This window comes from Hoplias malabaricus, chromosome X2 (genome assembly GCF_029633855.1).
Source record: "Hoplias malabaricus isolate fHopMal1 chromosome X2, fHopMal1.hap1, whole genome shotgun sequence".
Lineage (NCBI taxonomy): Eukaryota > Metazoa > Chordata > Actinopteri > Characiformes > Erythrinidae > Hoplias > Hoplias malabaricus.
Window position 1 is genome coordinate 53,894,163 of NC_089819.1, and position 15,025 is coordinate 53,909,187.

Genomic DNA, 15,025 nt, shown 5'->3' on the forward strand with positions numbered 1-15,025 from the left:
AGAGAACCCACCACACTCCTCACAGACAGTCACCCAGAGGAAACCCATGCAGACACAGGGAGAACACACTTACATATGCAAAGTAAATGTAGGTGTAAAAATGAACTGGCAAGTCAGCCTTTTGTGTGTGTGTGTGTGTGTGTGTGTTTGAGCAACACAAATATCCAGTACATTTTAAGCTGATTGTGTGTAGATCCATTGATGACTATATTGACTAACGGCCTGTTATTTCCACAGAAACACTTCTACGCCGTGGCTGCAGCCAATCGTCTGAAGAGGTTCCAGCAGAACAGGACTATGAGTTCTCCTTAGAACCAGGGGAAACTGGACATTGGGAACATCTCAGAAAAGAGCAGGACATTCTCTCTCTCTCTCTCTGACGTCCTCCTTAATGGAGAAGTGCCCGTAGGAGATGGACAAGTGGGTCTGAAAACCACTGAACAAAATGGGACTGAAATTAGAAGCTTCTGAATGCCATGGAGAATGCTTTCTTTGCTGTTATTGAACAGGACTAGATTCAGAGTGAGTGAAAAAAGAAGAAATTACAAAGTGTCAAAGAAACTCCTTTAGCAACATTTGTTTTGAATTCACTGCAAGAAAAAGTAATATACACACACACACACGCACACACACACACACAGAGTACTGTGCAGAAGTCTTAGACAGCTAAGATGATTATATATTTTTAAACTGATGCCTACTCAGGAAGCGTGGTGCTTTTATAAAGTTAGATCACAGGAATACACCCTGGAGGGGGAGCCAGTTCTTCACAGGGCAACACACACTCACACATTAACTCACACACTCACACCTACAGACATTTTTGAGTCACCAATCCAATTACAGATGTGTGTTTTTGGACCGGCACCCGGAGGAAACACACGCAGACACAGGAAGAACACACCACACTCCTTACAGACAGTCACCCGGAGGAAACCCACGCAGACACAGGGAGAACACACCACACTCCTCACAGACAGTCACCCGGAGGAAACCCACGCAGACACAGAGAGAACACACCACACTCCTCACAGACAGTCACCCGGCGGAAACCCACGCAGACACAGGGAGAACACACCACACTCCTCACAGACATTCACCCGGAGGAAACCCACGCAGACACAGGGAGAACACACCACACTCCTCACAGACAGTCACCCTGAGGAAACCCACGCTGACACAGGGAGAACACACCACACTCCTCACAGACAGTCACCCGGAGGAAACCCACGCAGACACAGGGAGAACACACCACACTCCTCACAGACAGTCACCCGGAGGAAACCCACGCAGATTTGGAAAAAAGTTAAACCAACACATTCACACACACAGTATCACACTGGCATAACGTTATTTGGTTTTATTCAAATGTTAGGTGCTGTTTGTTCGTTTTTTAGCAAATTAACACTTTTCTGCTGGGACACATTTCTCTTTGAACCTGATATTCTCTGGTGCCTAAAACTCATGCACAGTACTCTCTTAATTTACTTATTAATTTATTTTATTTGGGGAAAAAAAACATCTGCTGAAAGGACCCCTGACATAAATAATTACTTTTTAGGTTTCAGTAGCATGAATTTTATAAGTGAAATTTAAGACTAATAATAAAATATCTAAATATATGTTAAACATATATCATACTTTACCATGATCTTAAGGAGAAATCTTTCCTGAGGCATCATTTCTTTGCAGTGTCATTGATTTACTTTGTAGCTGAAGACTGTATCTTCAAACCAGCGTGCTCTGCTGTCCCTGTAGTGTGTGTGGACTTGTTATTGTACATATTAGAGTTAAAGATATCCTCCCTTCTGTGAAGGGTCTGTATTCTCGGGGTCTTTTTTCGCCTCATCCCAGTATTCAGGAGAAGCCCCCCCCCCTTCTTGGTGGTTTAAATGGGATTGTGAAGAAATGGCTGAGTGAAAGCAACACGAATGAGATTTTTCCGCATGGTTCACTTGTTTGATTGTGCAATAAATGCATGGAGACACTTTGGGAGTCTGGATTTTCCAGGGGAAATTTACTGCAGTAAATAGCTTCTATCATCATTTAGAAAAGCAGCCAAGTAAAGCAAGTGTGAGCTTCTGAAATGGCTCTAATAGCCCTCGAAGAGTCCCAATGTGCGACAAATAACGTCAGCTCTTTATGCCCTCCTTTGACCCGACGGAACTCACCAGCTTTAGTCCTTTCAGATTTGGAACAGATAATTCAACTGATACTTCTCCTGAAACAAAGGACAGGAATCGGGAGAAACACTCTCGACTCGCCTGGGAACAACGTACCTTAGACATCAGTACTTTGCTGTGAGGATTTGAAGGCATTCAGCCACATAAACTTTAGTAAGATCAGGTAGAGATGTGGGATGATTAAAACAACACTCAAACTCAAAACAAACGTATTGGGTGTAGCTCCATTATTCAAGAAATCACAGTTTATACTGCTCCTCCGCTGACGTTGTGCTGGTGTAGAGTGGATCAGACACAGCAGTGCTGCTGGAGTTTTTAAACCCCTCAGTGTCTGGACTGAGAACAGTCCACCGACCAAAAACATCCAGCCGACAGCGTCCTGTGTCACTGATGAAGGACTAGAGGACGAGCGACACACACTGTGCAGCGACAGATGAGCTACTGTCTCTGACTCTACATCTACAAGGTGGACCAACGAGGGAGGAGTGTCTCACAGAGTGGACAGAGAGTGGACACAGGGTTTAAAAACTCCAGCAGCACTGCTGTGTCTGATCCACTCTACACCAGCACAACACACACTAACACACCACCACCACGTCAGTGTCACTGCAGCGCTGAGAATGATCCACCACCACATCACACCTGCTCTGTGGGGGTCCTGAGCGCTGAGGAACAGGGGGAAAAAGAGGCAAATACAGTATGCAGAGCAACAGATGGACTACGGTCTTTAATTGTAGAAGTATGTCTGGAGGAGTTGGTCTATTGTCTGTGAGGTTAGGATTACGCACATTGTCCATTCTCTCAGCTCCACTGACCATACGTGTGCTTCTTATGTCAGATTGCCTTACTTTGACAGATCATTCAGAACCTTTTGTTAAAGAGAGTCTACGTTCCTCATTCAGTCTTTTCACGTGGATCCACTGTTGTGACTGGATTCATTCATTATTCCACTGTCATTCTCAAACCACACTATCCCACAGGAGAAAGAACAATTAAGCCTAGTCCTTAAATAATAGAGAGTTCCTGCTGTAATTCTATACTTCTATGATCTATGCTGAGATGTACTCCACTGTGAAAAAGTCAGAGACCACTTCATTCCTTCATTCATTGTCTGCAACCCTTATCCAATTCAGGGTCACGGTGGGTCCAGAGCCTACCTGGAATCATCAGTGTGAGGAAACCGGAGCACCAGGAGGAAACTCACGCAGACACAAAGAGAACATACCACACTCCCCACAGACAGTCACCCAGAGAAAACCCACACAGACACAGGGAGAACACAACACACTCCTCATAGACAGTCACCCGGAGGAAACCCACGCAGACACAGGGAGAACACACCACACTCCTCACAGACAGTCACTCGGAGGAAACCCACGCAGACACAGGGAGAACACAACACACTCCTCATAGACAGTCACCCGGAGGAAACCCACGCAGACACAGGGAGAACACACCACACTCCTCATAGACAGTCACCCGGAGGAAACCCACGCAGACACAGGGAGAACACACCACACTCCTCACCGACAGTCACCCAGAAGAAACCCACACAGACACAGGGAAAACACTTCATTTTGGACCACACCCCCAAAGTTCAGTCTGGTCCCGTATGACTGTTAGGGTTTTATTTTCCCTGCAGCGTAACCATTTGGGAACAACATCTTACAGTGATTTTAACTATATTTTAAATGTAATTTAAATAATTTTTCGTAAATGAAGGTCCATATCTGTGTTTAAAACCAAGACCAAAAGTTCTGACTTTAATTCTGAACGATCTGAAGGTAGAGGGTCACACAGTGAGCTGGTTGTAGTTGAGGTCATGTCCAGCTGCCTCTGAGGAGTCGAACTCTTAAGATAGTGCTGTTAATAACAGGCCAGAATTAACAATGCAGCTCGTGGCTATAAAACAATTCCTCTTTCGCCTCTAATTTGCGATAGTTTATAGATCAGTAGTAGATTAGTAGTAGTACTCTTGATTTGGCCGATCCCCTTCTTTCTGACCTCCTCAGAAAAATCTAAAAGAACAGCCTTGTGCTGAAGGCCTGTGGACTCCTTGAACATCCGGCATCCTTTAAGGACAGTACATAACAGTGCCCACAGAATGACTGTGCAGTGTGTACTCAGCTTGAAAAAGCTCATTACCCTCCAGAAGCGTCAGAACATTTCCGGACTAGAGAAACAAAAGCTTGTTTGTCGAAATGTCATTGTCTTTTTGAGAACTCTCTCAGCTCCAGATCTTTGGGATTAATGCTGTAGCACTGAGCAGGTTCTTTGTTGTTGTCTGTTAGCTGTACATTTTCAGCTGTAAACAGTGAGGTATATTATGGGTTTGTTTCACAATAATAATCTTCAAGATCAATATTTGAGCCCTTGTTTTTCCATTATAAAATAGAATGGATTGCTGTAGGTCTTACACAGCTTTAAATTGGACATATTTTTAAAAAAAATTCCTTCAGTGCCCAAGCACACAGAGGCCACTGTGACAAAACACCACAGTTTGCTGTGGGCTGCCCAAGTATAAATGGGGCAAAACATTTTGTGCTGCATTTTACAGAGTGGAGACCCTTTAGAATTGCCCCGCCCCCTTATCTGAGCCTCACCAATCACCATGATGGACCAGAGTTGAAATGAGAGCGCAAAAACAAGGTTAAATGGAGCAAACCAGACAGAATGAGTGCAGAGAAATAAGAGCACTGAGTAAAAACGGAGAAAACATGAACAGAGAAGAAAGAGAACAGAGTAAAAACGGCTAAAAACCAGAGGTTCTGATCCTCACTGCTGTGCGCTCAGGGTCAGGGTGAACAGCGAGCGGCTCATTATCCTTAAAGAAACAGACGCTGAACCTGCTGTTTTAAACAGGGGAGAGAGTTGCATTGTTTGATCCATGTGGTATGTTGATCAAATCAGGCAATGTATCGTTAACACCACAGAACTGTTTCCTTGTGGAGAAAGTGGAGAATATTTAAACACCACAGCTGTCATTTTTATTTTTATTGAAACATACGGAAGTGTACGGACATCATTCCTTGTGCTGCATAATTTTCTTCACTTTTACAGAAGTTATAATCTCACAGTGAAGATAAAACACTGCAGGTAAACTCCAGTGACAAGGGAGCGAATCACATTTCAGCACGATCCGCTTGATGAAAGTGACAGTCAAAAGTAATGAGAGCTTGATTAGAACGCACCTTCTCCACGCGATTAATCCAGCAGTGTCCCAACGAACAATGCAATAATCAAGCTATTCAGACCGAGGCGAGCACATCGTTCCTAAAGCATTAAACACTTTTCCCCTGAATGCAATCAAATGAAACGGTGTGGGCCGCTCTATACCTGCTCACACGGGTCAGGTTGGACCTGACGGACGAGAAAGTCTTTCTTTCTGTAAGGAGATCCACTGGAGGCCACGGGTAAAGAAGAAGATGTTTAAAAAAAAAATAAAACTCAAAAAGAAAATAATAAATAAACGCTGCCGGAGTCAGGAGCTATGAGTCTCCAGCCTTTGCCCTGAGAGCGTTCTCCAAGATCTTCCTCTTCCACTCTTCATAGTTCTGTTTCTCTACCTTCTCGGCCTCATCCTCACGCTGTTGCTTAGGAGACGTCGGCAAGACCTCATCTGGGTGAGAGAGAGAAGAGAGGGAGAGTGACAAAACGAACAGGAATGAATAACTAAATAAAGGAAGATAGAAATGAGAAGCAGAGAGACAGAGAGAGAGAGACAGAGGTTGAGAGTTAGTGAGAGAAATATGGAGAGAAAGAGTGAAAAATAAAAGCAAAAGACAGAAAGAGAGGAGAAGGGGAGGAGCAGAGAAGAGTGTGAGAAAAGAAATGTGTGAGAGAGGTATTATTTATCTGTAATTATTCTGCTCTGTTGTATACATCAGAGTTCATTTTTCCGCCTTAAACCTGCTTCAGCTCAGTCCTCTCAGTCTGATGGAGGCCGGCTCCACTGCAGGAAAATAACATTCATCTCTCTAAAGTTTAAAGCGATTTTGAGGCTGAAAGAAGATTTCTTTTTCAGTGTCAAGTTCTTTTTGTGAATGTGATCCAGCCCTGCGTTTATTTTCCCCCAAACACAGTGTTCTCTGTGACACACTCCCTCAACCAGAACGACATGTACCTCTTCCTCTTTAAAACATATTGACACCACACATTTAAGACCATGAAGAAAATAGTTTTTAAAAATATAACAAAAAAATAAAAAACCCACCACAGGAACATGTCTAAGTACTTATCCAGTTCAGGTCGTTTATTTCTGTTAAAGTTCTCTGGAAAACTTTTCAAGATGGTGGTGACCATGGTGGCCATTTTGAAGTCGGCCATTTTGGATCCAACTTTCGTTTTTTTCAATGGGAAGAAGGTCATGTGACACATCAAACTTATTGGGAATTTCACAAGAAAAACATTGGTGTACTTGGTTTTACTGTAACTTTATTCTTTCATGAGTTATTTACAAGTTTCTGGCCACTTATAAAATGTGTTCAAAGTGCTGCCCATTGTGTTGGATTGAATGCAACCCTCTTCTCCCACTCTTCACACACGGATAGCAACATCGCAGGAGAAATGCTAGCACAGGCTTCCAGTATCCGTAGTTTCAGGTGATTCCCTCATCACCCTGCAGCACTGTTTCCCCGATCCCTTTCTATCAGAGCAGAATTAACCCCTTCAGTGTGCTGCAGTGGCTTCTCTGTGGGAACACCTCAGTGAGCAAAACATGACCATTGCAGCATGGCTCCTGTTAAAGCGGTTCGGATCCTTACGCTCGCCCATATCTCCGTCTATCAGCATCGACTTCTCTTAAATATCTCACACCCCACCACAGGGGGGCCCTGTAGCCAGATAATCAGTGATGTTCAATTCACCTGTCAGTGGTTGTAATCTTGTGGCTGATCAGTGTATAGACGCAGCACGTCTGACTGGAACATATTTAATAACATGTTTAAAGATAAAGAGCTGGTTTCTTACCCTCCTCTCTTTCCTGCAGCTTCTCAGCGAGGGTCTTGTGTCGTTTCTGTGATGTTTTGATGGGTTTCTTCACAGAGGCAGCTTCACCTGAGAGAGAAGCGACAGCACGAGAGACTACATTATACACCTTTCACGTGGACCCTTTTAAAAGCTGTGCATCCGTCACCTGATGTGACAGATCTGGGCACACTCACCCAGTCACTCTCACCTGTGGACCATTTCACACAGCTGGTATCTATTTCTGGACTGAGAGAGGAAACCTACACCAGCACTGGGAGAACACATGTCCTTCTGAGGTGAGTGATGTGACCAATGCTCTGCTTTAGTGGCCACTGTTCTCCATTGAAGGAGGATACAGTTTTGTTGTTAAACCTTAAACAAGTCTAAATAATCTTCCTGAGCTCACCCAGAACCTGGACAGAATTAATCAGACTTACCGCAGATCTCCTGCCCAAACTTCAGCATCTGAGAGCAGAGACGCTCGAAGACACTCTTCTTGGCTCCAGATGAAGATGCCAGCTTCTTATCGGCTCTGATTTTCAGGCACCTTCAAAGCAAATGTCAGACCTGACGTTACTTTCATTTTTAATTTTTCCTCCTCCTCCCTGAGCACAGGGACCCCACTTCACACGGAGGCAAACACCAGGAGGGGGTGAAATAAGAGGCGGCAGAAAGTATCTTCACGATTTCCTCAAATGCACTGGGTTCAAGTTTCCAGAACTGTCGCAGAATTGAATTAAACCGCCAGGTGGTAAAAAGGTTGGAACCCTTCAAACCTTGTGTTTTTGATTTTCTAAACGAGGAGTCCCTAAACTCTCTGCTCTCGACCAATGAACTGCACTTTGTCGGAACACGTACGACATGAGAGGCGTGGCCTCAGGCCATGGCCCTGCAGCACGGCGGCTGAAACACAGAGAGGGAGTGGGTCGGTGTGCCTTTGTCTGCTGGGTCAGGGCACACTTCTGCTAAAACAAATTGTGTCGATATTGTATTTTTCAAATATTCTTATATAATAAGCCAATTTGATTTGGTTCCTTTGGTTTTTGATGAGCCTTCAGTAAGGGATTATGAGTTAGAACCGAGGGTCCACTGTCCTGGGGGAAAGAGTTAAATAAAAAGTTTAAAACATGGCATAAAGGTCACATTTCTGCAATTAAAATAAGCAAAAATGTACTTTTTTCAAGGTAATCCCTTATTTACAGTGAGGGAATATGGCGATGTTCCATAGGTGTGCTCCTAGATCGGATACTTATTCACTTAGTGTGCACATGACATGAATGTGAACGGTCAGATCTGACACACATCAGCGACTGTAGACTGTGCCTCAACGGCTCTGTGCTTCCTACACAGTGATGAAAGTACAGCTCCTGAACCAAACTAATGCACTGAATGTTAGAAGAGAGAAGTGTAGGTGAGAGATGAATGTAAATGGGTTTGAGAAATCTGTTCAGATGCAGAAGCTGTTGCTTAAAAGACACACACTGTGCACTACACGGGGTCTAACGTCCCCTTCACCCTGGATCCGCATGAACATAAGTGTGCGTGCACTCGTGGCGTTTCAGTGACAGATTTGTTCACATTACAGACAAATACAGGACACACATATGAACGTGAACCATCAGGATAGGAATGGAGCTTTAAATCTTCAACAAAAACATTTTATAACAGATATCAGAGAGAAACGTACAGTGCTAAGGATTAGACGGCTCACCTGCAGGCGATAAACAGAGCAGCGGTGGTGAAGAGAGGCTTTGACAGGTCGAGATCTTGCCGCTGAGCTTCAGGAAGACTGAACTCATACCTGAAACACACAGCGTTCAGTATTAACAGTCCTGTACATACACTCAAGGCCACAATCTTGTGGACACATGCTCGTCTGATGAGTCCTCATGGACTTAACAGAGAACCCAGTTCCACAGCTGCACAGTGTGGATTTACACCCCTCTAGCCCACACTTGGCACTGGGCAAGAACCATTTACAGCTGCCCAAGAGCCATCTGTTCGATCTGCGAAGGTTACTTTGGAGTTCACACACCTTGTGTGCGCAATAGATTCATATTCAGCCATAGGTAAAGTAACATTTGAAAAGTTTCCTTTTTGTATGAAGCACTGAAAACATTCACTAAGAGGGGATCTGGACAGATTTGGAAAGACACTGTGTATACAGTTATTACTCTGTGCATGTTTTACACGTTTACCGTTCGAGGATCTGAGCCGCCGTCTTCACCGCGTCCATGCAGCCGTACTGAACGGCCAGCTCTCTGAGCCCAACGCTGGACTGAAGCCCCAGCATACACTCCATCGACTTGAGACTGCTCTGGTACACTTTCTTATTCAACCCTGAGAGCTTGATAACAAACTCCTGCGTGGGAGAAAATGAGGAAATAACAAAAAGCTCAGTTGTTGACCTTAAAGTGCAGGGTCACAAATTTTTGCTAACGTTCGGTATAAGTCAATAAACAAAGACAGTCCGACTGGTTTAACTGTGCAATGCTTCAATCTAGAGCAACTTAACTGTGGCGATAGGAACCAGGCGTCTTCCTCTAAACGTCAACTCACAGAACGTAGCAACGTGAAGTGGTTATAAACGTATTCAGCAAATCGTGCCAGCGCCTCAGTGTCAGGGGGTTGACTCCCACATGGAACACACCTTTTTGTATGTACAAGCTCTCTCCCCACCCACCCCTCCACCCCTCGCCTACTGCTCAAACACCCCACACGCGTATCGACAAGCTCGTTCCCTTAGGTTTGTGATGTATGAAAGTCTAGCTGTCTGAATCTGTCCTTTTGAGACACTGAAGTTTCAGAGTGTAAGTGCTCAGCCACCCCTCTTATTCTCTTATTATATTTTCTAGAGTATAAACAACACCACACACACATGCTGACAAAATAAAACACACGATTCTCATTAGAGAGAGCCTTTAAATAACTCAACAATCGACCACTTCAAACTAAAAGCCCCTAGTTACCTTACACATTTAAAAAAAACAAAATGGTGGAATATCCTTTTGATATTCCCTTGATTTTAAACAAAATGGTGGAACTTCCCTTTAAAAAAAACAACTTTACCTTGTCCAGAGGTAACTTCATTGACGTTGCTGCCAGTTCAAGGCAAATAACAGCTTTGCTGGTGGCTGTATCACTGCTGAGGCTACTACATTTAACTTGGGACAGTCTCATGTACTCCTCCGCTTGCCTGGGATAGAGACATATTCAAAAATATATACGTTATGAATGATTTAACCTGACACCCTTCAATATTTACTTCGCATAGTCTCGGGCTTTGTCTCAAACGGTAGTGCACTCCCTACACAGTGCACTACAGAGGTCTGGAAATAACATCCTTTTCACGCAACTAGAGCAGACTTCGGTCAATAGGCGGTTAAATGATTTAGGACTCGAGATCTAAAATTTCGTGAAGTGCCAAAATATTTGCAGGCCTTAATTTCGTGACCTACGAAGTGCACTATATAGGTGACATAGACCAATTTGAGATGCCGCCTCAGCTTTTCGAACTAAGAAGTTTGTAAAGCACGGCGTTTAAGTCAAATTACAGCATTTAAAATGGATCATCGTTCGATTTAAGTCATAAACTGAAAACATACCTTATTACGTTAGCCGATGTCAGGCCCATTTTAGATGCAAGTCTGTTTAAAAGTTCTCTATCCATTCTCACAGCTTTACTTCGACAGCTCCAGCGACCTCAGAATTTTCGCGGGAAATTCGACGCCCCTACAGACCTATTGAGTTTTGATTGGTTGAGCTCTTTACGCCTCGTCCTTTGATTGGTTGAACGTAATGCCTCCTTGAAAATGATTGGTCAATCTTGACGCCAATCTAATAGTAGAAATGTGACGCGACCTTTTCCGGGATCTTTTGAAGCATAACAAATACACATAAATGAGCCATAATATTAAAACCACCTACACTTGCTGACCGTTCAGGGGCACATTGTAATTCTGCTATTGCAGAGTGTAGTACATGTGGTGCTCTGCATACTTTGTTAGCCCCCTATCACACTGTTCTTCAAAGTTCAGTGTGACCATTGAAGATGATGGATATCAGTCTGTAGAACCATATAACTACAAAGTTGGTCGTTTTGTGTTAAAGGGGTTCAGCCAATCAGCGCTGCTCTGGAGGAGCACGGCTCAGCCAATCAGCGCAGCCGTGGCTGAGAGTCACATGACAGAGCGTTTTCAGGGGCTCCGGTGATTGCTGATATTGAATAATCATGGTGAGTAAAACTAATAAAACTAATATATTTCACTAACGTCCCTTCTGAGACAAAGAAGCCGGAATAGAGCCTCAGCTACGGCGCTGTCTGGAGAGAAATAAACGCCCCGTTAAGCGCTGTTTGCTCTGCAGTGAACGAGCCTGTCCCTATGTCAGTTCAGAGGCCTGCGGTAAGCTAAGCTAAAGCTAAACAGCCTACGGTTTTCATTCTTTACATCATTTAAAACTGTTCTACCGGTCTATACAACAGTCCAGAGCACATACATAGTTTTTGGTTGTAGTTTATTGATTTACAGCAGCTGTTTGTCGACGAAGAGGGAGTTAGCGTCTCTATCAAATTTGCCGTTCCACCTTAAATGGGCGATTCTGCGAGACTTAAGGTGTCCTGCTTTTCCCTTCCACATTCAATGACAGCTATTACAATGCTAACGGAATTCGAAATGGCCTTTCCAACTTAAACCTGCAAGTTTACAAGGCTGGAGGCATTCGAGTGATTAGTCTTTCCACCTTAAATGTGCCCGTTTACCGACTCAAGTTTGCCGCTATTATTATTTCACAAAGCTGCAGACCTTGCGAAAATAAAAGTAGAGGAAGTTGCCGTTCCACCTTAAATAGTGCCCGTGTAATGATCAGCTAAAGCAACGCTTTTCAGTTTTAAAATGTGTTTTATTAACTGCATGAAAAAACCCAGTTGAATTTTTAGCACCGTGCCACCTTTAAATAAGATTAAAGACCACACTTGAGGTTTAACTCTGTAGATAACTGTCATTAGTGTAAATAAACACAGTGTGGGGCAGTGAAACTGTACACACACATCTAACTGTAAATGAGGACGTCCAATCCTGTCAAAAAGCTTGTAAAAGTATAAGATTACTTTCACATGAAGACACTAATCGTTATAATCAGTAGCCCTTTTGTAATATACACCCACTGTCCATTTGATCAGCTCCACTAACAGACTGAGCTTCTACATTCATTCAGTCATTGTCTGTGAGCGCGTATCCAGTTCACGGCGGCGGTGGGTCCGGAGCCTTCGCGGAATCAGTGGGCGCAAGGCAGAAACACACCCTTACAGTCCTTCACAGGGCGACACACGCTCACACATCCTCACACCCGCACCTATGGAGCAGCCAATCATCTGTGGGAGGAAACCCACGCGGACACGGGGAGAACACACAAATACATACACACCCCCAGCGGCACTTTAGCCGTGGATGTTGAGGGAGGAGGAAGCGCTGTTTCTTTACTCCTCCAGTGCAGGGGACTGACCCGGCCAGCTTTAGGCCACTGCTGCTCTCTGTGCCCTAGAAGACCCGGTTTGGTTTTTAAAGGATTGTTTCTGTAATGAGATGTGACAGGGAAAATACTTTTTTTTTTTTTAAAGAACTTGATGTAATATAGGGGTGTTTTACCAGGGTAAATGTATAGCTGTACCACTGTATTTCACAGATTCTCAATGATAAATACACATAGAAACAACACCAGAGAGAGAGAGAGAGAGAGATTAAGGTTGTTTTCTGTGAGAGAGTCTGACTGAACAAAAAGTTCCTTGTTGCATAATCTGCAGAGTGAGGTGAAGGAGTGAATGTATCTCTGCGGATTAAGGCTGGGCAGTATGAGAGGACCACCCAGTCAGTTTTATCAGAGTGAACATGGGATAGCACGAAAAGTTCTGATTGTGCTCTGCTTCTGGTGTCATGTGACGTCACATCAATTGTATTTTTATATTTTGTTTTTAAAATTAAAATACGGGAGATGATTTATTTTGATTTTCTTTATCAGTTAAAAAAAACACATGGTTTTCCATTCCCAATATTTAATGTCAAGTAAAGCACTTTTGGTTTTTGTACCTCCTTGTTCCGGTTTAAAATAAATGCGTTTGGAATTTGAATTCAGTTTCGAGACCTGTGTCTCTGTGCCATAACCTCATTATGTGAAGAGGCTGATCTCAGTGAAACATGGGGGGGGTTTGTCCTTTGTATTATTTTGTGGAGGTTACACCCAAGTGACTTTTAGCGAGAGAACGACTTCTCAACATGTGACTTTTGAAGTTTATTTTATTGTGTGTTCTAGGGATGCACCGATCCGATATTAGGATGGAATATCGGTCCCGATATTAACAACATTAGCTGTATCGGGTATCGGATAAATAGACAGATCCATGGAACTGATCCATTCACTTTCAATTATTTAAGCTACTTATGTTTTCTCTTTTTTTAGCTGCTACATTTTATTTTGAGCTGCACTGAATGTTTACGACGTCTGATCACTGATTGTATTTGACCGAGTTCTTTGTTTATTCTCAGGTTCAGTTCCTAGATTTTATTTTTTGATTTCTGTTTACACCAAACATTTAAAAATAAGATTGGTTACTGTTTGTGTGTTTGACAAAATGAAGCTACCTATTTTCATTTTTAACCGATACATTTTATTTATTGTAATATATTTAAAGAATTTTGACCCCTGTTTTATTTTGAATTTGAATACTGTGCCAAGATCCTTCACAGTTGTAAATTTTAGTGACAAATAAATAGCATTTTAGTACATTTATATCTCTTTATTAATTTGTTATATTATAAATTTGTTATTAATATTTGTCAGTCTTTATGCATTAAGTGTCTCCCACAGGGTGTGTATATAGGGTGTGTATATAGGGTGTATATAGGGTGTATATGGTATATAGGGTGTATATGGTATATAGGGTGTATATAGGGTGTATATATGGTGTATAGGGTGTATATAGGGTGTATATGGTGTATCTGGTATATTGGGTGTATCTGGTATATTGGGTGTATCTGGTATATAGGGTGTATAGGGTGTATATGGTGTATTAGTTCAAATGTGGTATTGACAAATAAGCAAAGTTTATGTATCGGTGTCGGAACTGAAAAAGTAGGCTCTGTGTGTGTATCCCTAGTGTGTACAGGGAAGAGGAGGCAGAAAAATGAAAAAGAAATGTAAGCTACTTATTAAATATTAAGAACTTTTGGAACGGGAGGTCCAGGTGGTTGTGGTTTTGTTTTACGTCAACTGAGATTTCATTTAAAAACAAAATAGAAAAATCAGTTGATAAAACGCACGTATGGTGTAACTTGGCCTTTCGATTTTAATTTTGAAAAGGAAAACACTGTGGAAGACTGCTGTGTGATTTTTGGATTGAAAATAAAAAGAAAGGCTTAAGGTGCGTTCGCTTTTCCATTTTCCGCTGTTCTCACTGTTCACGGAGCCACTCCTCAGACGGATGGCTTCTGAACCGTATTCTGAAATCATTTCAGACACGGAAAAAGGAAGACACAGCAGTATCTGCCGCTATGTTGCGTGATTATGGGGAAGAACAGTTGTTTTCCTTTGAGTGAGATGAGATCTTGTTCAAAAATGGCCGACTCTGAAGTGGGAAATCATGTAGTTTGCTGTTTTCCAAAAACAAATCAGATAAACTCTTTTCCCATTTTCCTGTTTCACAAAGACCTTGGAATGGCTGAAAGGTACACACACCTTCTGCTCCTTGTTCCTCACTGCTGGGCTCTCATGTTGAAGACAGCTGTGACTGTGTTGTTGGATCCATTTGGTAATTTGACCAAAATATATTAACAGACATTTCATTAAGACCCCAGGGAACCCTGTAAAACTGTGATATCTGG

General features: G+C 42.8%; 2 protein-coding genes and 1 pseudogene across 3 annotated transcripts in view; 2 read left to right on the forward strand and 1 right to left on the reverse strand.

Moving 5' to 3' along the window:
- Positions 1-1,670, forward strand: part of LOC136677425 (myosin light chain kinase 3-like) — a 53,434-nt pseudogene extending 51,764 nt beyond the window's left edge.
- A 3,273-nt stretch (positions 1,671-4,943) lies between these two features.
- Positions 4,944-11,060, reverse strand: LOC136676535 (origin recognition complex subunit 6-like). Its single transcript, XM_066653625.1, has 7 exons — positions 10,757-11,060; positions 10,221-10,347; positions 9,350-9,513; positions 8,863-8,952; positions 7,589-7,698; positions 7,152-7,238; positions 4,944-5,802 (listed from the first exon to the last, which is right to left on the reverse strand). Exons 1-7 carry the CDS (start codon positions 10,819-10,821, stop codon positions 5,672-5,674), a joined length of 774 nt encoding a protein of 257 aa, XP_066509722.1. The 5' UTR covers positions 10,822-11,060; the 3' UTR covers positions 4,944-5,671.
- Positions 11,061-11,165: 105 nt separating this feature from the next.
- LOC136676534 (vacuolar protein sorting-associated protein 35) overlaps positions 11,166-15,025 on the forward strand; it is a 49,584-nt gene continuing 45,724 nt past the window's right edge. The window contains exon 1 of one of the 2 annotated variants that reach the window (XM_066653624.1): positions 11,166-11,385. In XM_066653624.1, the coding sequence (XP_066509721.1) occupies positions 11,383-11,385 (3 nt within the window). In that variant the 5' untranslated portion in view covers positions 11,166-11,382. Of the gene's footprint in view, positions 11,386-11,417; positions 11,555-15,025 lie in introns of those variants that run through there. The other variant, XM_066653623.1, reaches the window with a different exon arrangement.

What these genes read in the sequence shown, in the direction of transcription:
- LOC136676535 (XM_066653625.1), bottom strand. Translation starts at nt 10,821, where the DNA reads ATGGATAGAGAACTTTTAAACAGACTTGCATCTAAAATGGGCCTGACA. An exon ending in ACATCGGCTAACGTAATAAG is followed by an intron (nt 10,348 to 10,756) that starts GTATGTTTTCAG and finishes TCTCTATCCCAG; the next exon opens with GCAAGCGGAGGAGTACATGA. An exon ending in GCGGCTCAGATCCTCGAACG is followed by an intron (nt 8,953 to 9,349) that starts GTAAACGTGTAA and finishes TGTGTGTTTCAG; the next exon opens with GTATGAGTTCAGTCTTCCTG.